Source organism: Emydura macquarii, unplaced genomic scaffold (genome assembly GCF_026122565.2).
Source record: "Emydura macquarii macquarii isolate MOO-44397 ecotype Brisbane River unplaced genomic scaffold, CSIRO-AGI_Emac_v2 contig_499, whole genome shotgun sequence".
Lineage (NCBI taxonomy): Eukaryota > Metazoa > Chordata > Testudines > Chelidae > Emydura > Emydura macquarii.
Genome location: NW_027130636.1, coordinates 1,374,978 through 1,397,924, shown reverse-complemented (window position 1 = coordinate 1,397,924; position 22,947 = coordinate 1,374,978). Strand labels below are relative to the sequence as shown.

The window sequence follows — 22,947 nt, the reverse complement described above, 5'->3', positions numbered from 1 at the left end:
TCCCTCTTCTCACCCTTAATCACGTTGAGACAGGAACTTGGGGAGCCTCCCTGACCTGTTGCAAAGGTTACTGCAGATGGAAGCGTTTTGTTAAAATGGCTAGAAAAACGCTGTCCTTAAAAAAATCCACGTTGTTTAATTTTCCCTTCAGCAGAGATGCATTTGCCAGGAATTGCCTGGCACTGAGGCTTTCCTGTGTGCTCAGTGGAAAGGGCTTTCATGAATTCTTGAGCTGCAGCACAGGAGGGTTGTGCTAACGTGATACAGCACTTATATCACGTTACAATTTAGCTGTAGTTAGCTAATGTGACTCTTGGAGATGACATAACAGGGGGAAAAGGGGGAGAAGAGGGAATGATTCACAGGAAGGAAGCTGGAAAGTGGTGTTATCTTGAATAATCAAGGTAAGAATCGGTTGGACACTGTGATAAGTAGTTAGTTACTTACAAAAGCTAGTATCTTTATCAGGAATCTTAATGAAATAGCTCTGCCCATATATGAAACGGATAATATCCTTTTGTACTATCCTTTAAATGAATTTAGAGGCTTCAGTCCAGCAAAGCACTTATCTTTGAGCAGGCCGATTCACTACTTAGGCACGTGCTCCAAGGCTTTGCTGGATTGGGGTCTATGAACAGTGCAGGACTGACAGCTTCTGAGACTTAAAGCTTCATCCACAGCCTTTCACTGATTTCAAGGGGATGTGACTCAGGTGCTTAGGTTCTTTATTTATGGACAGAACAGGTCTGGCACAGACAATGGCAGTGCCTGCTTCCTCATGTGCTCTACCAACGTGTCACAAGAATAGCTAAGCATCTGCGTGTTCGCTCCTTGTCCAGCTAGCTGACATCGCCAGTGAAGGTGCCAATTAAAAAGAAATAAAGGGACTCAGTTAATTACTTTGAAGCAGCATTACTTTGTGTTGTTATTTATAATAGCCTCTTAAAGGCTTGAAAATAAACATTTCGTTCTCAAATACATTCCAAAAAACATGGCCGTTAGCAAACCTCTGACTTTTTTCCACCCATGGGCCTGATCCAGTCTTTCAGTTGCAAGCTTTTCAAGGCAGGGATTGTGTTCTTTCTGTGTTTGTATAGCGCCCTGCACAATCAAGCTACCTAGCTCTCAATGTAGCCTTTGGACACTATCATAATGTCAATATTTACTATTGATAATAATGCCGATCCTCCTCCCACAAAAGTCAATGGGGCAAATTGATAAATTAAAGAGTAATAAGTCACCAGGACCAGATAGCATTCACCCTAGAGTTCTGAAGGAACTCCAATATGAAGTTGCAGAACTACTATCTGTGATATGTAACCTATCATTTAAATCAGCCTCTGTACCAGAAGATTGGAGGATAGCTAATGTAACACTGATTATTTCAAAAGGCTCCAGAGGAAATCCTGGCAAATACAGGCCGGTAAAGATAATTTCAATATCAGGCAAATTGGTTGAAACTATAGTAAAGAACAGAAATATTAGACACATTCATGAACATGATACGTTGGGGAAGAATCAACATGGCTTTTTTGTTAAGGGAAATCATGGCTCACCAATCTATTAGAATTCTTTGAGGGTGTCAACAAGCATGTAGACAACGGTAATCCAGTGGATACAGTATACTTGGACTTTCAGAAAGCTTAGACAAGGTCCCTCACCAAAGGTTCTTAAGCACAGTAAGCAGTCCTGAGATAAGAGAGAAGGTTCTCTCATAGATCAGTGACTGGTTAAAAGACAGGAAATGAAGGTTAGAAATAAATTTTCAGTTTTCACAGTGGAGAAAGGTAAATAGTGGGATCCTCCAAGGATCTGTATACCAGTGCTGTTCAACATATTAATAAATGATCTGGAAAAAGGGGTAAACAGTGAGGTGGCAAAGTTTGCAAACAATACAAAATTACTCAAGATAATTAAGTCCAAAGTTGCCTGAAAAGAGTTACAAAGGGATCTCACAAAACTGGGTGACTGGACAAAAAAATGGCAGGTGAAATTCTATGCTGATAAATGCAAAGTAACGCACATTGGAGAACATAGTCCCAACTATATATGCAATATGATGGGGTCTAAATTAGCTGTTACTACTCAAGAAAGAGATCTTGGAATCATTGGGAATAGTTCTTGGAAAACATATAAAAAGCCAACAGAATATTAGACCTTGTCTACGCTACACAGTTTTGTTGATAAAAGTCAGCTTTTGTCGACAAAGCAGTGGAGGTGTACACACTGAAATGCTCCTCCTGCCAACGTCACTTCCCCTGCTATGCCAGCAAAATAAAACCTTCTCAAGAAGCGACATGGAGCTTTTTGCAACATAGTTAGAGTGACGCAGCATCAGTGTAGACACCGAGCTTGGTTGTGTCACCCTAATTGGCCTCCAGGAAGTGTCTCACAATGCCCATCATGACCACTCTGGTCAGCAGTTTGAACTCCGCTGTCCTGAAAGTGCACACGTATATGTCCTCCCCCACTTAAAGGCCTGGGAATGTTTGAAATTCCTCTTCCTATTTGCCTGGTGTGCACAGTTCACACAGCATCTTCCCACCTGACCATGGTGGCTTTCCTCACCAGACACTCTCCCATGTGGGGCGCACTGGAGCTCTTGGATCTGATATGGGGCGAGGAGGCTGTCCAGTCACCGCTTCGCATCAGCCGTAGGGATTTCAATACCTACGGGTTGATTGTAGTGACATGAACGAGAGGGGACAGGAGTCATGCTAAACTCCAGGAGCTGAGGCAGGCGTACTGGAAGGCAGGGAGGCCAACCAACACTCTGGTGTGGCACTGAAGACATGCCGCTTCTATGAGGAGCTGCAGGCCATCCTCAGCAGCGACCTCACCTCCACCGCCAAGAACCCCATGGATACTTCGAGGGGACGGGAGGCAGTGGCCAGTGGACACAGCCCAGATATGGAAGTTGTGGACGAGGAAGTGGAGCTGGAGGACAACATGGAGCACACGGCAGGCTCGTGCGGTGGCGCGGGGAGCCAGGACCTCTTTTCCACTCCGGGGGAAAGCCAGTCCCAGCATTCCGGCTCTGGTGCACAGGATGCAGGAGAGGGGAGCTCTGGTAAGTGCTCATTTTCTTTGATACTGCATGGTGAGAGGAGATTGAGCTCTCGTGTGCTTTGTTATATGGTGCAGGAGGGATAAGGGACAGAAATTAGGAACAGAGCCTGTCCATCTACAGAGCAGGGCCACGGCAGAAAAGTTTGTTAATGGTGGGGATGTCCTGGGAATCCTCCATAGAGATCTGTAGGAAACTTTCCTGTAGGTATTCTGCAATCCTCTGCTGAAGGTTGCTTGGGAGAGCTGCCTTGCTTCCCCCCGCCTGCATTGTAGGAAACTGTCACGCCACCCGGCATTTATTTCTTCAGGTCCCAAAGCGGCACACAGATGAGCAGCATACGGAGCCGGTCTGAAGCCACACGCATGTAGGAGTTGCACCCTTACATCCTGGGTTACCCTTAGGAGTGAGATATCGGGTTTGATTGCCCTAGCTTGTGGAAAAAGGGAACCAATATTCAGAATAGGCTTCCTAGCCGCTATAGTCACATCCTTTGCAAACAACCCTTTGTCCCTTCTTCCCTGTTCCCTCTTCTCTCCCCCTTCTCCCCCCGTGCAAACTGACCATATTTGGGACTCATGTTGACCTCTGTGCTGGCCAAGGGACAGTGAGATATAGGTGTGTGAAACTTTTGTGATTCACAGCTGTGAGCGCACTCACAATACTGTCTGTGTTCGCTGTTTTATTTTGCCTTCCGCAGATGTGCCCTTGAAGACCCACTCATCCACACTGGCGGAGCGCCTCCAACAGACAAGGCACACACCCAGGAGGAATAAGGAGGATATGTTTTGCGAAGTGCTGCAGTCAACAGATACAGCACATAGCGAAAAAAGAGCGGGGAGGGAGACAACCAAGAAGAGACTCAGGCTGGACAGCCAGGAAAGGTCACAGGGGCAGGAGCAGATGATAAAGCTCCTGGAGGGCCAGACAGAGATGTTGAAGTCCCTCATTAACCTTCAGTCTGAGCACATCCATTCCAGAATGCCACTCCAGACACTCCAGAACTCCGGTCCATACTCTCCCCATACATCTCCCACCACATTCCTCGTGTGTTCCCGGTCCTTCACAGTACCACAGTGCACAACCCGCCTGGGGACTGGTTTCCCAAGGAAAGCTGGAGTTACACCCAGTTGTGAAAGCCTGAACAGCAAGACTTTTCTTTCTCATATCCCCTCTTTGACCAAAAGTTTGTGTTTGATCCTGTTATTAAACTTGAATCTTTGAAATTTAAAGTCTTTATTTGTGAAATACATAAAGACATACATACATCACTCAGTGTTAACATTGAAACACTGTGGCTCTAGGTAGGAATAATTGCTTCTTGCAATTAACACTCAGGAAACAGGCACTACAGGAGTAATTCCAGGCGGCAAGTAAACGTTGCCTGGCCCAATGCATCACAAAGACACATTACCAGGATTCATTGTCAAAATGCTCCTTCAAAGCCTCCCTGATTCGAATAGCCTCCTGCTGTGCCCCTCTTATTGTCCTTGTATCTCGCTGCTCAAAATCAGCAGCCAGCCGACCAGCCTCAGCGATCCACCCCTGGGGAAACTTTTCCTCCTTTGATTCGCAAATATTATGGAGAGTGCAGCAGGCTGCAATGACCATGGGAATGTTTTCCTTCTTGAGAACTAACCAGCACCTGTTTAATCAGCCAAAAGCACATTTAACAGTCATTCAGCACCTGCTGAGCCTGTTGTTGAAGTGCTCCTTGCTGATGTCCAGGTCCCCGGTGTAAGGCTTCATGAGCCATAACAGCAAGAGGTAGGCAGAGTCTCCCAGGATCATTATGGGCATTTCCACATCCCCGATTCGAATCTTCTGGTCTTGAAAGAAAGCCCCAGTGTGCAGCTTGCTATACAGTCCAGCGTTCTGAAAGACGCGTGTGTCATGCACCTTCCCTGACCACCCTGTACTGATGTCCGTGAAACAGCTCCGGTGATCCACCAGTGCCTGCAAGACCATGGAGAAGTAGCCCTTTCGGTTGATGGACTCTGTCACAAGACGGTCGGGGGCCAAAACTGGGATATGTGTTCCATCAATCGCCCTGTTGCAGTTAGGGAATCCCATTGCCTCAGAGCCATCAATTATTTCCTGCACATTACTGAGAGTCACAGTCCTTCGTGGCAGGAGATGATTAATAGCCCGGCACACTTGCATCATCAGAACCCCCATGGTGGACTTTCCAACTCCAAAGTGATTTGCGACTGAGCAGTCCAGAGTTGCCAGCTTCCACTCAGTGATCGCCTCTCGCTTCTGCAGGACCGGCCGTGTTGCATTCATAACGCTCATCATCAGACTGGTCAGCAGCTTGGGATCCACGCTGTCAGGCAAAGATGGTGGGCACAAAGTTTACAGGGGCTGTTGAAAAGCGGCACAAAACAAAGTTGGAAGCCCATGGAATGATGGGACGGAAAGAACTACAGCACAGGATGGTGAGCACATCCCCATAATGCACCACAATCTATTTCCAGAGCTCCCAGTGGCAGACGGTGACAGACAGTGATGAGTTGCACAGTGGGATAGCTACCCACGATGCAATGCTCTCTCTATCGATGCAAGACAAAAGGAGCCGTGTGTGGACATGTTCAATCAATGTTATTAAAGTGACATATGACCGCTGACATAACTTAAGTTGACTTAACTCTGTGGTGTAGACATAGCTTAACAAACCATTAGGAAAGGGATAACTCATAAGACATAAAACATCATAATGCCAGCATATAAACCATGATATGCCCACATCTTCACTACTGTGTATAGTTCTGGTCGCCCCATCTTAAAAAAGATATATTAGAATTGGAAAAAATAAAGAGAAAGGTAACAAAATTAATTAAAGGTATAGAACAACGTCCATATGAGAAGAGATTAAAAACATTGGAACTATTCAGCTTAGAAAAGAGACAACTAAAGGGTGATATGATAGAGCGCTATAAAATCATGAATAGTGTGAAGAAAGTGAATAGAGAAGTGTTATTTACCCCTTCACGTAACACAAGAACCAGGGATCACCCAATGAAATTAATAGGGAGTGGGTTTAAAACAAACAGGAAATATTTCTTCACACAATGCACAGTCAACCTGTGGAACTCATTCCCAGGGGATGTTGTGAAGGCCAAAACTATAACCAGGTTCAAAAAAGAACCGAATACATTCATGAAGGACCCGTCCATCAATGGCTATTAGCCAAGATGGCGAGTGACACAACCCCATGCTCTGGGTGTCCCTTAGCCTCTGACTGCCAGAAGCTGCGACTGGATGACAGATGATGGATCACACAATAATTGTCCTGTTCTGTTCATTCCCTTTGAGGTGTGCGGCATTGGCCACTGTCAGAAGACCGGATACTGGGCTAGATGGACCATTGGTCTGACTGAGTGTGGCCGTTCTTAGAGCTCTTGTTGAGTCATACAGGTGCCAGATCAGACCCAGGTTCCACAACTTAAAGAGAGCATAGCCAGATTTTTTTTTTTTTTTTTTTTTTAAATCTTCCCTTGTTTTCAGCTGTCCCCTGCAGGGCTGTAACCTCAAAACAAAAGCAAATTCTCAACCCTCTCCCCCCAACAAAAAATATGATGTATAGAAGAGATTCTGACAACAACAATCTTGTACAGTGCTGAGGTAGTAGTGCCTGGGGAGTTAACGACAGGGAGGTTATTATACCGGAAGGATTTTCTAGCAAACTGCTTTTCTCACTTTCCTAGACCTTTATTTTCTGGGGCAATCTTGCACAATGCCTGCCTTATGCTGAGTTGTAACTAATGCTGTCAGCACCACTCTCGCCTTGGCATGAAATAAAACTCCACTGATAATAATTTAAAACCAGTAAAAAGAAATAAAGGAAACCAAAATAAAGATGATACCTGGAACAAATCAGGTCCAACCGATGATGGAGAAAGGTTCATATAATTAGAAATGTAATGAGGTATTTATTTGCGCACATAAGCTTTTCAAAACTAATTCGCAGACAGTAAGATATAATTATCTATTTTCACCTGCTCCACAGCTTCCCCCCCCCCCACCTTCTTCATTTAAAATACCAGAATTAGTGATTTCAGAATTACCCATTAACATTTTTTTTTTACGTCTACTCAAGTTAAGTTGAACAGTTGCCATCTCTCCCAGTTCTATATTGTTTCCCCTCCCCACACGCCCTGTCTTTCCCACTGCTGTAGATACTTTGAAACCATACTCAGGCTGAAAAGTCATGATTAAATAATAATTATTATCATTCAAGTACCTCGAGGCTCCAATCAGTATTGGGGACCCCAGTGTGGTAGGTGTGATAAAAACATATGTATTCCCTTCCTGGAGCACCCCGAGTCCCTACTTTTCCCTCCCTCCTCAGTGACTCTGGGGCCCATTTGCGGAGTTGGGACCAATGGGCTTTGTGTGCCATCTCTCTTTCCCTCCGTGAGCATCTCTTCCTGCAGCTAGGGGCCTAGCCCCCACAACCTGCTCCCTTCCCTCAAACTCTGTGCCTGTCAAAGCTCACAGCCCATGTCTGGATGGTCCCAGACACATGCTGGATAGCCTAGGCCTGTAGTTGGTTGCCCTGGCATATCAGTCAACCTCCCAGCCAGGTAAGTTCTCCCACTCCTCCACACTGGGCTGGCTGTGCCCAGACACCTGTGTTAAGCAGATATTTGAGGTCTTGAGGGGTCCCGCTCCCCTCTGGAGCCTCCTGATCCGCTCGATGCTCAGGGTTATCAGGAAAACATGTTCCTTTGTCAGTTTCCTCAGCCATTTCTTCTGGGCTGGTGTCTCTGGAGCCGCCCCCAAATGGCCTTTATAGAAGAGGGGCAATGCTGAGTAGCCATCGTGGAGGAAGAGAAAATACGCTTCACACACCTTCCTCTCTTTCTCTTCTGCACTCTGTGTTGGGAGGATTGGCTTGAGAAGTTAGAGTGGGAAGGGGGAGGAGATGGTGAGAAGCTCAAATAGGAAGGTTCATGGGGGTACAGAGGGCTGGTGTCAACTTATGGCAGGCTGGCAGGGCTTGACTTAGAGGCTCTCAAGCTCTCAGTCAATTTGCTGCTGCCAATGTTATAAGAACATAAGAACGGCCATGCTGGATCAGACCAACGGTCTACCTAGCTCAGTGTCCTGTCTCTGACAGTAGCCTGTGCCAGGCGCTTCGTGGGAAAGACCGAACAGGGGAATTTCGAGTGATTCATCCCCTGTCCTCCAGCTTCTGGCAGCTGCAGGTTGAGGGACACTCGGACCATGGTATTGTGTCCCTGACCATCTTGGCTTATAGCACAGGTTGACCGCATGTTGGATGAAGAAGTACTTCATTTTGTTTGTTTTAAATCTGCTGCCTGTTAATTTCATTGGGTCACCCCTAGCTCTTGTATGTGAAAGGGTAAATAACACTTGCCTATTCACTTTCTTCACACCATTCATGATTTTACAGACCTCTATCATATCCCTTATTAGTCATCTCTTCGCTAAACTGAACAGTCCCACTCTTTTTTAATTTCTCCCTGTGTGGAAGCTGTTCCATAGTCCTAATAATTTTTATTTTTCTCCTTGATACTTTTTACAATTGTAATAAACCTTTTTTTTTGAGATGGGGAGACCAGAACTGCATGCAGGAATCAAAATGTGGGCATATCATAAAGTTACATAGTGGCATTCCAATATTTTCCGTTCTGTCATTTATCCCTTTCCTAATAGTCCCTAACATTCTGTTAGCTTTTTTGATGCCACATCACTTCCTTTCAGAGAACTATCCATGATGATTCCAAGATCTTTTTCTTGAGTAGTAACAACTAATTTAGACCCCATCATGTTGCATGTATAGTTGAGATTATTTTTTCCAATGTGCATTGCTTTGCACTTATCAGCATTGAATTTTATCTGCCATTTTCTTCCCCAGACACCCAGCTTTTTGAGATCCCTTTGTAACTCTTCACAGTTTGCTTTGGACATAACGATCTGGAGGAATTTTGTATCGTCCACAAATTTTGACACCTCACTATTCCTCCCCTTTTCCAGAACACTTTGCGATATGCTGAATAGCACTGGTCCCAGTACAGATTCTTGGGGGACCCCACTATTTACCTCTCTCCATTATGAAAACTCATAATTTATTCCTACCCTTTGTTTCCTACCTTTTAACCTGTTACTGATCTATGAGAGGACCTTTCCCCGTATTCCATAATTGCTTACTTTACTGAAGAGCCTGTGGAGAGGGACTTTGTCAAAGGTCTTTTGAAAGTCGAAGTGCACTATATCCACTGGAGCATCCTTGTCCACATACTTGTTGACTCCCTCAAAGAATCCTAATAGATTAGTGAGGCATGATTTCCCTTTACAAAAGCCAAATTAATTCTTTCCCAACACATCGTGTTTATCTATATGTCTGATAATGTTGTTCTTTACTATAGTTTCAACCAGTTTGCCTGGTATTAAAATTAGGTTTACTGGTCTGTAATTGATAGAATCGCCCCTGGAGCCTTTTAAAATAATTGGTGTTACATTAGCTATCCTCCAATCATCTGATGCAGATGTAAGGGGTCTATTAGCCCCTTACTGAAACTAGTGGGTCTCTTTGGTTGGCCATCTCTGGAGAAAGCAGGACCCTGAAGCAGACACAGCCCCCAGTGGGGAGAGGCCAACTCAGGTCAGCCTGATTGACAGGGTGGGCAGGCCAATGAGGGAGCCAGGAGGGTGGGGGAGCCCCACCCTCCGTGTGAGTTGGAGCTGCCTGCCTGGGCATGCCTGGGCAGAGTGGGGTGGAGCTAAGGACAAAGCAGCCAGCAGCTGGGAGGTCAGAAGAGGAGCACAGAAAGCTTAGCTGAGCTGACACACAGCAGCAGAACCAGAGGGGCATCCCAGAGAGCTGAGCCGAGCAGAACAGAGCGCAGCTGGAGCTGGGGCTGGAGCCATCTGGAGCTGGGTGCGGAGGCCAGAGAAGGAGCCCAGAGAGCTGGGCTGAGCTGAGCTGGCCCACAGCAGCAGAGCCAGAGGGACATCCCAGAGAGCCGAGCTAAGCAGAGCCGAACACAGCTGCACTGAGCAGAGCAGGAGCTGGGGCTGGAGCCCTCTAGAGCTGGGTGCAGTGAACAGCTGGGGAGAGCGAGAGGGACCCTGGCAGTGTGTGGCTGCTGCCAGAGCAAGTGTCTGACTCTCTGCATCCCTGCAGCGTAGCCAGGGCCTGGACAGTGGGCCTGTGACATGTGACAGACTTTGAACCTCACTTACACCCCAGAAACACTGTTTGTGGTGCCCCCGTGCCAGGGGGCAGTGTTGGATGTTTTCCTTTAACCTTTCTCCTCTTTTCTTATTTTTTATTTGATTTGATTGCTGTTTGTTTAATAAATTGTATTGCTTTGCATTGTATGCAATGATTAGTGGGTCAGAGAAGCGCCCAGTGCAGTTAGTACCCTGGAATGGGGACACCCTAGCCCCTGCCCTAAGGGACCACGGCAAGATTGGGCGTTGAGCCCCAGGAATCCTGGGCCCAGCCTTGTCAGGGTTACAGGGACCCCACCACACAGGAGAGTGGGAGGGGAGCCCTCGAGGTCAGGTGGGCCTCTGGGTAAAGAGAGTGGGAGCAAGGACTCAGATCCTTTTGCTAGCCAACTCTACAGGGGTAGTGTATAAACAAGGAAAGTTTCCCACAATAGCGGGCCCATTTCCCCGCTTACACAGAGGCTGATTTAAGCGATAGGTTACATGTCACAGTTAGTAGTTATGAAATTTCCTATTTGAGTTCCTTCCAAACTCTTGGGTGAATACCATCTGGTCCTAGTGAGTTGTTATAATTGAATTTATTAGTTTGTTCCAAAACCTCCTCAACTGACACCTTAATCTGGGACAGTTCCTCAGATTTGTCACCTAAAAGGAATGACCCGGGTGTATGGATCTCCCTCACATTCTCTGCAGCAAAGACCAATGCAAAAAATTCATTTAGCTCCATTTCTTTAGCTTCTCCATAATGACCTTGTCTTCTCTGAGTGCTCCTTTAGCACCTTCTTTGTCACCCTCTCCCTGAGACAGAGCAGCCCATTAAGAAGCAGGTTCAGACGGGGGTAGCACAAACAAACTGGTCTAATTTCACTGCCTAAATCAAGTGATGTGTAAAAAGTGAATAAACAGGAAAGTGAAGAGGAAGTTAGGATTGAAACATCCTTCCAGTTTCAATAATCCAAAGTGCCACTCAGCTGGACCCTCAGCTGGGGTCATTTGGCATAACTCCATAGAAGCATATAGACAAATATTCACTGAAGTCAATAGATCTGCCCAATTTACAGCAGCTGATGGGCCAACCCATAACTTTAATTTTGACAATGCCCCTTTTGCTGATGAACTTGAGTTAAAAGAAAAACTAAAATAAATGAAGTGCAGGAAAGCTACATGCAACTGCTCGGAATTACCTACAAGCAGATACCATGGAAATACACACACATTTTTTTAAACCAGTGAACAGAAGCATTTCTAGATACATGATATTATTTGCTCCTGTGATACATGACAATGCTGAAACGGAGCAACTGGCACTTCAGATTAGAACATTTTAAAATGAGAACAAATAAAAATTAACAAATGGACTTTTTTATACAGTACTCTTCTGATGTTGCGTGCTGTAAATCAGAGATGGAACAAGATGCATAAAAATAGATTTATTTACAATTGTTCTACATGCCCAGCACTTCCTCTGCCACTGACAGCTAAAGTGATCAAACAGAATATGGAAATTAATCTCTTATTTCAGATGCATATTTTTAGACATTCCTTAGCCACGCATTATATGAACAGATACAAGCAATACTGCAGGATTCTGCATGGTTATGCTGAACACACACACATAGGGAAGCACAAGAATGAATGTTAGTTACAGCCAATCTCTTTTTCCAAGACATGCCGATATCCAAGATAAACCCACAAAGGAACTGTGCACTAGCTCTTGGAAAATGTATGTTTGTGACAATAAACCCAGCCGTGCACAAACACAGACCAACCGAAAATTCATTCTTATTAAAGAGCACTAGACTAGAAATAGAATTCAAAGCTCATCTTGCACTTATTAAATAATAAAATACAACGTGCCAGGGAAGAGGAAAAACGGAGGCAGCAAGAAATTTGCAGTTTCACTTCTCAGTGATTTTTCTGTATGGCAAAAACAATCGTTTTGCAAAATATAGTCCGGGTGACCTTTCACCCCACTTGGAAGGAAAGCTAGGCCATGCCACGGTTTGTAAATGTCCAAGGCAAAACCACTATCCTGCTTGACACACCAGTGATCTCCAGTGCAGAAGCCATGGGTCTCTACAGCTTGGGTTAAACAACCCAGCTCAACAGACTCACATTCTCTGTGGGTCAGGCACAGAGAGGGACATGTAACACTGCCCAGTGGGTTACACAAGGACATGGTTTTTAAAACTTTGGGGGAAAGGGAAGGGGGCTTTGCACACCCCTGTCTGCTAATTTGCTCGTTTTTAGGATCCCGACTAAGGTCTGTGACATCCTTTTAGCCAAGAGTTTGGACAGAAGTTCTGTTTGAAACTAGATTGCCTTTTTGTTCTGCGTTTGTACAGTACCTAGCACAGGGAGGTCTAGTCCATGACTGGGACTCCTAGGCATTTTGATAATACACATAACAAATAATATTAATAATAATGATAAATAAACTCAAATAAACAGAAGCACACAGCAGCTGTTGACTAGCAATGGGCTCCTTCTATATCAAGCTGATTTTTTATGGAGCGACAGACTTAAGATAGCTTCTGCCGTCTTATTTACAATAGACAGCTGAGGAAGATGATTCATTTCAAGCAAAGCCACGCAGAATACCAATGCTTAACGTACTCCTTGCCCTGTAAAAGACTATTCCATCAACAAGACTACGAACAAGACAGCGGTGGTAGATAACCTCCAATTCTAATTTATCCTGGGGATTATCTGCTTCCAGACATTGCCGCTAAGAAATATAAATTCAAGCAAGCAGGAGATCTTCCGGCATCGACTGATGCCTGGCTTGTGGAACTGGGACATTATTGACAACGTGGGGTACCCTAAACTGCTATCAGCAGAACCAGTTGCTAGCAAAGAAGCAGAAGTTGATGCAGGATCCTCTGTTCCTGCCAGTCTAGTGATAAAAGGATTAACATTGACGTTATGATACTAGGAACATTTCCATTACAACAGAAGAAGATGGTGTCATATCACGTGGTAATAGATGGCCACTGAACACTGCCCATGTGGCCTTCGGACATCTGAAATCTTCAGCTCCCCCACCTCTGTGGGAACACAGAGAAGACGCAACTCAGAGCCACAGCTAGAAAACTCTGTGGTCAACCTGCACAGCCTCGTCCTGCAGCGTGCAGCCTGACGGGCAGATCCTAGCTGAGGCGAATCAGCCTCGCTCAGTGATTTAATGCCACAGCGTCTGCTGAGGACCCCGGCCCTGAGAATTCATAATTAAATCCCCTTTCCGCCTTTGGCTAGCATCAAATTATATAGTTCAGTTCCATATTCCCCCTCTGTGCATCTTACTTACTGGTGCATGCTGCCTCTGGTGGGTCAAAATCAGCGCGATAGTAGCCACTGCGGCAGGTGCAGAGGGGAGAAGCCTCCGATGTGGAGCGACTGTTGGTGGGACACTGGCCACACGTCCCCACACCCTGGTTGGCCTTAAACATCCCTGCTGGACAAGCTGGAATAGACAGAGGAGAAAAGGCAACAGGTGATTGCTGAGCTCTTCATTCTAAAAGGTGCACCAGAAATGTTGACATCTGACCTCTCTTCTTCACCCTTACAAGGCAAGTCCTGGTTTTATTATTAAGCTAAGACAGCAAAAAAGAAAAGAGAGAGAGAAACTTTGTTTTATTCCAGTCACAAAGGGTATACAGCTTAGTGTTTGTGCATCAACAAAGTTTAGCAAACGCAGGCGGCTGAGGTCGGGGGGAACCAGAAGAAGAGAATTCAGAGGGGAAATGTAATGAATTTCTGGGTCAGTTAGGAATTATTTTTCGTGGCATCAGAAAAAAACGTTAAAATTGGATTTTTACCAAATTGCTGATTTGCTCTGTGTTTGCAGACCTCCGGTTCTCCCTGAGCTTTGTTGCGCAATGGTGCCAGCTTACCACCATGGTGTCATTTCTCATCGCCTTTCCTCTGTCACAGGACGAGCTGACCTTTTCAAGGGGCTGTGGCTCAGCCCATCTTCCCAGGTAAGGACATCCTGGTGTCACATAGGATAAGCTCAGAGCAAGGCCTGCTGGGATGTAAAGAGCAGCCCGAGTGCAGGTAGCTAGTTGGAGATAAGGAGGGAGCAGAGAGGCTCTCCTTAGCCCCCAGGTTTAGAAGTGCAACCCTGCAGGAAGCAGATAGCAAGTTAGCCTGTTGGAGGAAAGCTCCTGTGGAAGGGAGGAGAGAGATTCACTGAAATTCCACAGAGGGCACCTGGGTAGAGAGACCTGCAGGAGACCCTGACCAAGGGAAACGGCACAGTTTACATGTGAAACTTATTTCTCAGCTGTGATATGTAGATAACTCAGTCCCTGAAGAAAGGGACTGAAATCCTGTGGCTGCTGAGAGTTCGTTCATGCCCTGGCTGATGAGTTGGCCAATTGGTTTGCACCCTTGTCATGGATCTTTCTCCCCCATGTTAAAAGCCCATATAACAAATACACTGGGGCCCTGACCATTGACAGCTGTGATTCACTCCCAGTTCAGCTAATGAAGTAGCTCTAACTCGTGTAGCCAATGGCTATGTTATATTAAGCTCACAGCCATGCCCCCGCCCTTCTTCGGCCCAGAAACACGCCTTCTGAGTGCAATGCCATTACAGAGAGAAATGCCAAGCAGGCGTGATGGTGCCTCCCGGAACCATCTCTCACTCTTACCCACTGCGGCAGAGACAAACAGAAAGAACTTTTCTTTCTATTTGGAAACGTATTTTCTATGACTCGTCAGGAAAGAAAAAACCTACTAGCTAGACGCTAAAAGCCGAAAAGCAAGTTCAAGGAGTATATTAGCCATTATGCCTTCTTCAGGCTGTTGAGAAACTAAACAATAAAAGTAGGTCAATGCCCTTATTCTGGTGTTTTTCCCAGGAGTTTGAAGACAGCTGTGTGCATATAAAGCCATTTTCTGGCCATGAAGTGGCTTCTCTTCCATTCTGTTTAAGTTTTTGTACTGCCCTCATCAATGTATCGATGGAACACCTCTATTTTGGCATTTACAGAGTTGTTGTAGCCGTGTTGGTCCCAGGATACTGGAGAGACAAGGTAGGTGAGGCACTGTCTGTTACTGGGCCACCTTCTGTAGGTGAAAGAGACAAGCTGCAGAAGAGCTCTGTGTGACTAAATAGCTTGTCTCTCTCACCCAGAGAAGGTGGTCCAATAACAGATATCACCTTGCCCACCTTGTCTCTGTGTTTGGGCACATGTTTTTAAATAAAATTGGGCGAGGTGTTTCGATTTCAAGGTGTTGAGTCTTCAGTGTGTGCAGTTCCATCACCCAAACGTGGCATGGATCCTAAATTGTGTCTGTGCTTTCCCGGTTGCCATGCTGTAGGGTGTGATCCAACACCCACTGAACTCAACAGAAAAATTCCGACTAACTTCAGTGGGAGTTAGATCAGGCCCACAAGTGTGACATCTCTTCTGTGGAAAAGGGTTTCCCATTTTCTGGGTTGGACATGCGTTCCTGGCTTTTTCATAGCATTTGAGGAGCTCAACAAGATGATTTCCCTCTCCTCTGAAGGTGCCACTCATGGTTTGATGGCAATCCCTGTTTTCTCCATCAGAAAAAGGCAAACTATTAGTGGTGGAATTAGTGGTGGAAAAGATCTCACCTCCTTTCCACAAAAAGAACCACAGGTCAGAAGATAACCTACCTGAGAATGTTCTTTATGAGACTGTACTGATCACACTATATACAGTAACCTTGCACAGCTAGAGTAATGTCTGTATGTGACCCAGGTTGGCAGAGACTGAATGTCATTGCCAGCCGATGCTTCTTTGGTGGCCTGTGATAAATCAATGGTTTCAGTCCAGTTGCTGACCCCTGAGTATCCCCATCACAAAAACCATCACCGCCAATTGATGCTGTAGACACGCCAGCATATTCTCTAGCCAAAAGTGATCAGTTCCATTGGGATTTTTATTAACACCACATTCTTTCTCTCAGGAAGTTACTTCCGGCGTTGAATGCAGGAAGATGCTAATGGAGAACAATTAAGAGAGGGCTGAGAGGGCTGTGAGTGGGTCGAGGCAGGGCAAGTGATCAGTCCTAATGATCTGTGTAGGTTGGGAAGGTACTTTTATTGCTATCAGTCCAGTTTGAAATCTTTATCTATTAATGTTTGGTATGTGGAGAATAGGATAGGTACATTACAGACATCTAATAGATTAATTCAGTCTACAAAGAAGGCAGTTAACAGCATTGGACTGAAATGGAATTGCATTGACCAGTCCTGCTCATGGACACTGGATAATAACTGATGTCTACCGGTACAGGGTTTTCTCAGTTGCACAGTTCCATGCACTCTGGCTGTGGATGTTTAATTTCCATAATATCAGTATGGCATTTTCTTAATAACCACATAATAATTAGCCAGGTCGAGTGAAGAAGATGGCAGAATCACGCTCTGGCTACATTTCAACACCTGTGCTTTGAAGATGTAAGTCTTTTAACTCTGGCTACTATAATCCCCCTGATCTGATTGGCGCCTGTACTTTGAATTTTCAATATGAGCAACAGCAACCCAGATTGCCTGAGATTCCCAATTCGTACGGATGGAGGGAAGGAGGGAGGGGCAGGGAGGAGAAATGAGAAAGAAATGACTGTGGCCAACAGAATGTTTCCCTTTTGATTGTTTTTTAATTGTTGCTCTCAGCAGTTCAGGCAGCTTATTTAGGTTTTTGTAGGTCTTTTTTCTTCATTTAAAATGTTAATATTTAATTAAAAATGTCAGTGTAATAATAACAACAACATAAGGGTCCTTCCCATTATGTCACTACAAACCATAACCTGGGCTAATAAACTTCTTGTCCTTTGGTCTCAGCATTTATTCAGCCAGGATACAGTAATTAATTAATAAACAAGAAGCACCCTCCAGTTATCATTATAATAAGACTTTAATCCTGGGCAGGGTGAGATTTCATTAATGAACAGTCTCTCTCTGGTCTTTGATTACATATCAAGTATAAATGAAATGACAAAGACAGGTTTGATCAAATGAACAGCAGGACCCGTATCATCCGCTGGTGTAAAGTATAATAGCTCCATGGATTTCAAGTTGAGGCTCTCACTCTGGATGGATATACATAGTAACTGAATTAAGCTCCCTTACCTCATGAAAAGGTCCACATTAACATTTGGAGGAAATTTACAGCCTCTCTTAAACAATAGTCTTAAGAGACTTTAAGCTACAATGGCAAGAACCTCAGCTATAGGATACAAAATTCACAGATCGGAAATTCTGCCGTTATTCATCTGTCTGAGCTGTGTATCCTGTTTAGACAGAGACTAAGTTCTGCTGTGGGGAAACTGGACTTTGTACTCTGTATTGACTGGACTTGGTACTGTATGTTAAGCTTTGCTCTAGGGAGCCTAAAAGTGTTACTGTTCTGTAGGATACTGGCCTGCAAAAGTGGAAATACCTGGCATTTCCCTGAGTTCTTGCCCAAGTACACATTCTCCTTTAATGACCTTGGCAGCCTAGCTTTGAAGCCAAAATTTCTAGCCAGCTTTTGGGCCCAGAGCAGACAAATGTTTTGTAAGTGGATGCATATTAAAAAGTATTTGATTTTAATTGTATTTTCCGGCTATTTGTTTTACACCTGTTGCCTTATATTTTAGTTTGCTAATTAATCTTTCATACTAAGAGATAAACTACAGTAACTGGTTGCATAATCTGTTCCATCTGCTGAGACCTTTTCAAAGGCCTGTTTGTCCAAAGGCTGTTGGAGTCTGAGAATCCCGTGGGAGAAAACTAGGGCTCTCAATGGACTATCATCACCCTGCTTTTCTGTCCTTGAGTTGCTGTATCCCTCCCTGTTAGTCTCCCCCCACTTTTTTTTAAGCAACTTCACGTTCATGGATGGATGCTCATTTGGCCTTGACCTCCCTGAAACTTACTAAAAACACTCAAATGACTTCTACGAAACTTCAGGACAGAGACGAGAAGCACTGTTTTTGCATATATATTGGAGACAACAGACCTTCATCAAAACTGCTTGGAGAATAGAACACACATGCCTTGGATGGTCCAGGGCATCCTGCAACACATCCAGCCCTCCTAGAAGTACCAGACTCTATCAGTGGGAGATTTCTTGAAGCATCCCTGACTGGCCTGAAGCATTTAAGCACAGGAGGAAGTAAAGCAATGAGCAATGGAACATTTCCACTTTGCTTTATATGGGAAAGCTATGACCTAAGAGGGCAGGGCAGGGCCCACCTCCCTATGAGTCTCATCACTCCTGCTCTGCTCCAAACCTCAGTGTGGAGCAGAGGGTGACTGAATACAGATGTTGCAGGAAGGATCTCTGTGCTTCATTCCTAAACACATGCGTAACAGATAGTCTGAAAATAAAGGAGGAGAAATAAAGAGGAAAGCAGATGGCCTCTGAGAAGAGAAGAGAAGAGAAGAGAAGAGAAGAGAAGAGAAGAGAAGAGAAGAACTTAGCATGGGAGGGAAATTCAGCTTTGCTGGATTCAAAGAGACAGGAAGAGCAGAGCCAATGAGAAAGAAAGAACTGGGTCACCAGAACTATAGAGGGGAATGGGAGTGAGGAACAGAAAGAAAGAAAGAGAAAGTTGAGATGTGTAAACAGCCCAAAACACCCCAACAGCACCACCCTCTTCATGGATTTGTTCATGACTCAGAAGGTCCTCAGTACATTCTTGAAATTACATGACTGATGGATAGCCAATAACCGTGGCTGCTCCCACCCCAAGCCTTAATGTCCTAGTTCCTTGTCTTCCTATTCAGCAGCCGAGCCTTCCCCACACACGTTATTAGGAAACCCGACTGCTCCCGGATGCTGCCCTAACCAACATACTGTTCTGACCCGTGGGGCATTTCTCCAAGCTCGGAAGGTGTAACGCTGAACACATCAAGGGCTAGGGTTACCGCCTTTGAAATGCAAAAAAACTGCCCCCCCCCCCCACACACATAAGCAAGCCCTCCACAACCCCAACCCCCAGGCACAAGGCAACTCCGCAAAACCCCCCTTCAACAGTGTTTGTTTTATCAGCACATTTTGCCAGCCAGTCTTTGAGTCTGTTTCGTTTAGCCAGTTATCGTTGAATGTGCACTTTCTGATGTGAGCTTTTTTTCCCCCAGGGATATAGTAGGCTCAATCTCACTATCGCCCTGATCTTCCATTATTTAATATGCCTCGCACGTCTCCTCACTCTCACGTGACTCAGACCCTCTCTCGCACACCCGCGCGTCCGTGTGTTGGTGGGCAGACAGCTGCTGTATTTTCAACAGTTTTGATCTGTTTTGCTTAACCTGCGGAAGTAGGAACGTGGCAGCCTGGTCACAGACACGTTTAAGACTAGATATCCCAGTGCATTGTGATGATAATGCAAATCTTTAGATCCACATAAAAAAACGCATCAGATTTTAAAAAAAAAACAGATTAAAAAAACCCAAATTAAATTATTTTTCTGGCAATTGGCAAATCCATAAAAAACCTAGCCAGGCTTGTCAAAAAAAAACCCCCAGATTAAAAAAACCCAGATTAAATTAAACGGCAGATTAAATTATTTTTCTGGCAATTGGCAAATCCATAAAAAAAACCCAGCCAGGCTGGTCAAATACCAAGCAGGTTGTAACCCTATCTAGGGGCAGACCCAAAGCCCTTTGACGTCAGTGGAAGTCATTCCACTCCCTTCATTGGACCTTCGATGAAGCCCTTTATGCACAATGAGCCAACAATGAGGCCGAGCTTCTGAGTCCAGACAGGCTTTTGGAACCTCTCTGTGATCCAAAGGATGGAAGGAGGGTAAAGCATTTAACAGAAGAGCTCATCCCAGGAAGTAGCACCATCTTCTGCAACAGAAAGAGCTAATGGACTAAATTATCCTCTTCAGGAGAGAAAGAAGCCCCTGCATGACCTGACTAGACATAGATAGCAACACCATGCCTAGCTGTACACTTAAACAAAGCAGCTAAAAGCATCCTGAGGTGTCCCCCACATTCACAGACTTTCACCCCACCCCAGAATCCATTGCCTTTAGTGGGATTACTTTGTAAAGAAACATATTAAGTGTCTCATAAACAGTGCAGAGGTTGAGATAATGGAAAGTGCCTCTTATCCCCTGTCCGCTGCATCAGGATATGAGGCATCTCCTAGCAGGCAAGAAAAGGAAATTAATAGGAGCAAACTAGAGTAACCACTTTTATGTAATTTCCTTAGGAGATAGTGGACCATCTTATCTTTATTTGAGCCCTTTAGCCTGTCATACAAAATCCACAAAGGCCTCTTGCTCTACGGCATTTCCAGATATTAAAAGAAGATAATAAAAGAATAAATCCAAACATGATATGATTTTATTATTTGGAGGTTTTTTCCCCCAACCAAGGCAGGTAACTAACATTTTTATAAAGCAGCAAAATGAGCAAAGGTATCTCACTGCCTTTTCTTGTGGCACAAGGCTCCGAGAGGGACTTCAACAACAGAAGTGATCTCTTTGCAAACTCCATTTGCTCTTTTCTCCCTTCCTTTCAATGTTCCCATGTAATCCATGCTAGTAAAATGTGTGTGCACTCTAGTGGCTGCTCTATGCATAAAGGCATCCAAGTCTGGTCCTTTATCTCAAGTCATAAAGTATGTCTACACTACATTGTAAACCCAGATTCAGGCTCAGCTTTGCGACCAAGCCCTCCTTCTGTCCTCACACATATAAGTCTGATTCCGATCAGGAACCTCTCTGGACTCAGGCCTGCAAATCCTCTTGGGGAATGAGTCAGAGCCTGAATCCTGCTGAGACTTGAGTTCATATCCTGTCATTTTGCCGCATGGACACAGCTCAAGCCACAGACCTGAGTCAGAAGGCATGTGTTGTGCAGTATGGATGTCAGAGCATGGTTGTGAGACCTGCATCCAGCAACTGCAAACCTAGGTTTACAGTACAGTGTGGACACTCAAGCATGGGTTTAGAAATACTGAGCCCACAGACTGGGGTTTACAGAGCAGTGTAGACACACACACAGGCCCATGCTTTTAGATCCAGAGGTCGAGGGTTCAGCTTCCCACAGGCAATCTGTCAAGGGATGTGAAAAACCTGTTTGTGAATCATCTGCAGATTCTGTACCGGACTCAGAATGGAGATTAAAATTGGCTGTTTTAACACCCACTTTATCTCCCTTCTGCCAACCCACCCTGTCAATAGATGGCAGAATCCTTCATAAAACTGCAGATGCGCTCCTGACTCACTGTGGCGCATGTGATCCATTCACACCACTCTGAATATGAAGGTGTTGTGCAGATTTCCTTTGAGGATGAGGACTGAGAGGTCATACACACAGTGATCACTTTGTGAGAAGTGTCCACCCGGGCGGGATAGGGTGTTTTTGTCTGTTATTGTTTTTCTGTGTGAGTTCACTAGAAAGCGTAGTAACTGTCTCATTTCACCCACATAGTTATTATTGGGGCATTTAGTGCACTGGATGAGCTGCACCACCTGTTGTGATAGGCACGCATAGGACCTATGGATCTTGGAAGGTGTGTTGTGGGGAGTATTGATCATCATGGCAGGGGAGATCTGTCTACAGGTATTGCATCTGTAGGTTTGGCACTGAAACAAGTTTGGTTTTTCTGCCCCCACTGCTCCCCTTGGAAGGCTGTTCCAGAACTTCACTCCTCTGATTGTTAGAAACCTTCATCTAATTTGAAGCCTAAACTTGTGGATGGCCAATTTATATCCATTTGTTCTTGTGCCAACATTGGCCTTTAACTTAAATAAGATAAAACCACTGCAGGGAAAACATATTCAAAACAATAAAGGAACTGATATGCATGCAGACAAGCTTATCGGAGATCACCCCGACTCCAACCAGAGCTCTGGCTGGTTAACATCCTTCCAACTCCACCCAGGGATTTCCTTGTGGTTACCAGTTCATAACTCCTTTTGGTTAGAACCAGAACCCAGCCTCGGCCAAGTCCTTCCAACCTCTCCCCAGAAGAGATAGGTGGACAGAGGGTTCTGTTCGTTTGCTGGATCAGAAAGCAGGGCCTGAGTCAGTTTAAAACTCAAGTTATTTATCTAAAAATCCTTTCTTTGTCTGTTGGTCTCAGGACACCCCAGTTTGAACCAGAATATGCAAGCCTCCCTAAGTGATGGTAGCTCTCCGGGGTGTTACAACCTGAGTGAATTTGCCTAGCCACCCGCCACTGCTCTTTGTTCCTTAGTTTCCCCTCCCCCATGGAATTACATACAATCCCCGGCCCACAATGAAGCATAAACTTAATTCAATAAGGTTTACTCAAGATATTGCAGGAAATTGCCCTATTTGTCACAACCCCAATTCTCAACAAAGCTGTATTAGCAGAGTGCGGCGGTGAACAATTGTTAAAGCTCAATTACCTATCAAAACCATACCACAGTTTGTGTGCAAGTATGCTGACAAGCATAAGCATTAACAGTTAAGTGTTATGAAGACATATTATTGTTAAAGCACCCAAAGATGTGCTAGGCACTTTAGAGGCCAAATAGAAAGACAAGGTTCCCATCTCAAAGTGCTTGCAATCTAATTTTAGATGGAATATGTGTGACAAGGGAGCGAGGAAGAAGGACCAGAGAGTTATATTAATAAGAGAGCGGCATATTTTTTTAAGCATATGGACGTCTTGGTGGTTCTTTTAAGAGGTTTTATTTATTTCTAATCATAATTAAACTAAACAACAGTT

General features: G+C 44.9%; 1 protein-coding gene across 6 annotated transcripts in view; it reads right to left on the bottom strand.

The window, feature by feature from the left end:
• Window positions 1-22,947, bottom strand: part of EPHB1 (EPH receptor B1) — a 351,973-nt gene that overhangs the window by 81,571 nt on the left and 247,455 nt on the right. For all 6 annotated transcript variants that reach the window (XR_010918133.1, XR_010918132.1, XR_010918134.1 and 3 more), the window contains exon 4: window positions 13,578-13,733. Coding sequence is in view for 3 of the 6 variants with exons in the window: in XM_067538719.1 (XP_067394820.1) it covers window positions 13,578-13,733 (156 nt within the window). In the remaining 3 variants the exon portion in view is untranslated. The remainder of the gene's footprint in view (window positions 1-13,577; window positions 13,734-22,947) is intronic.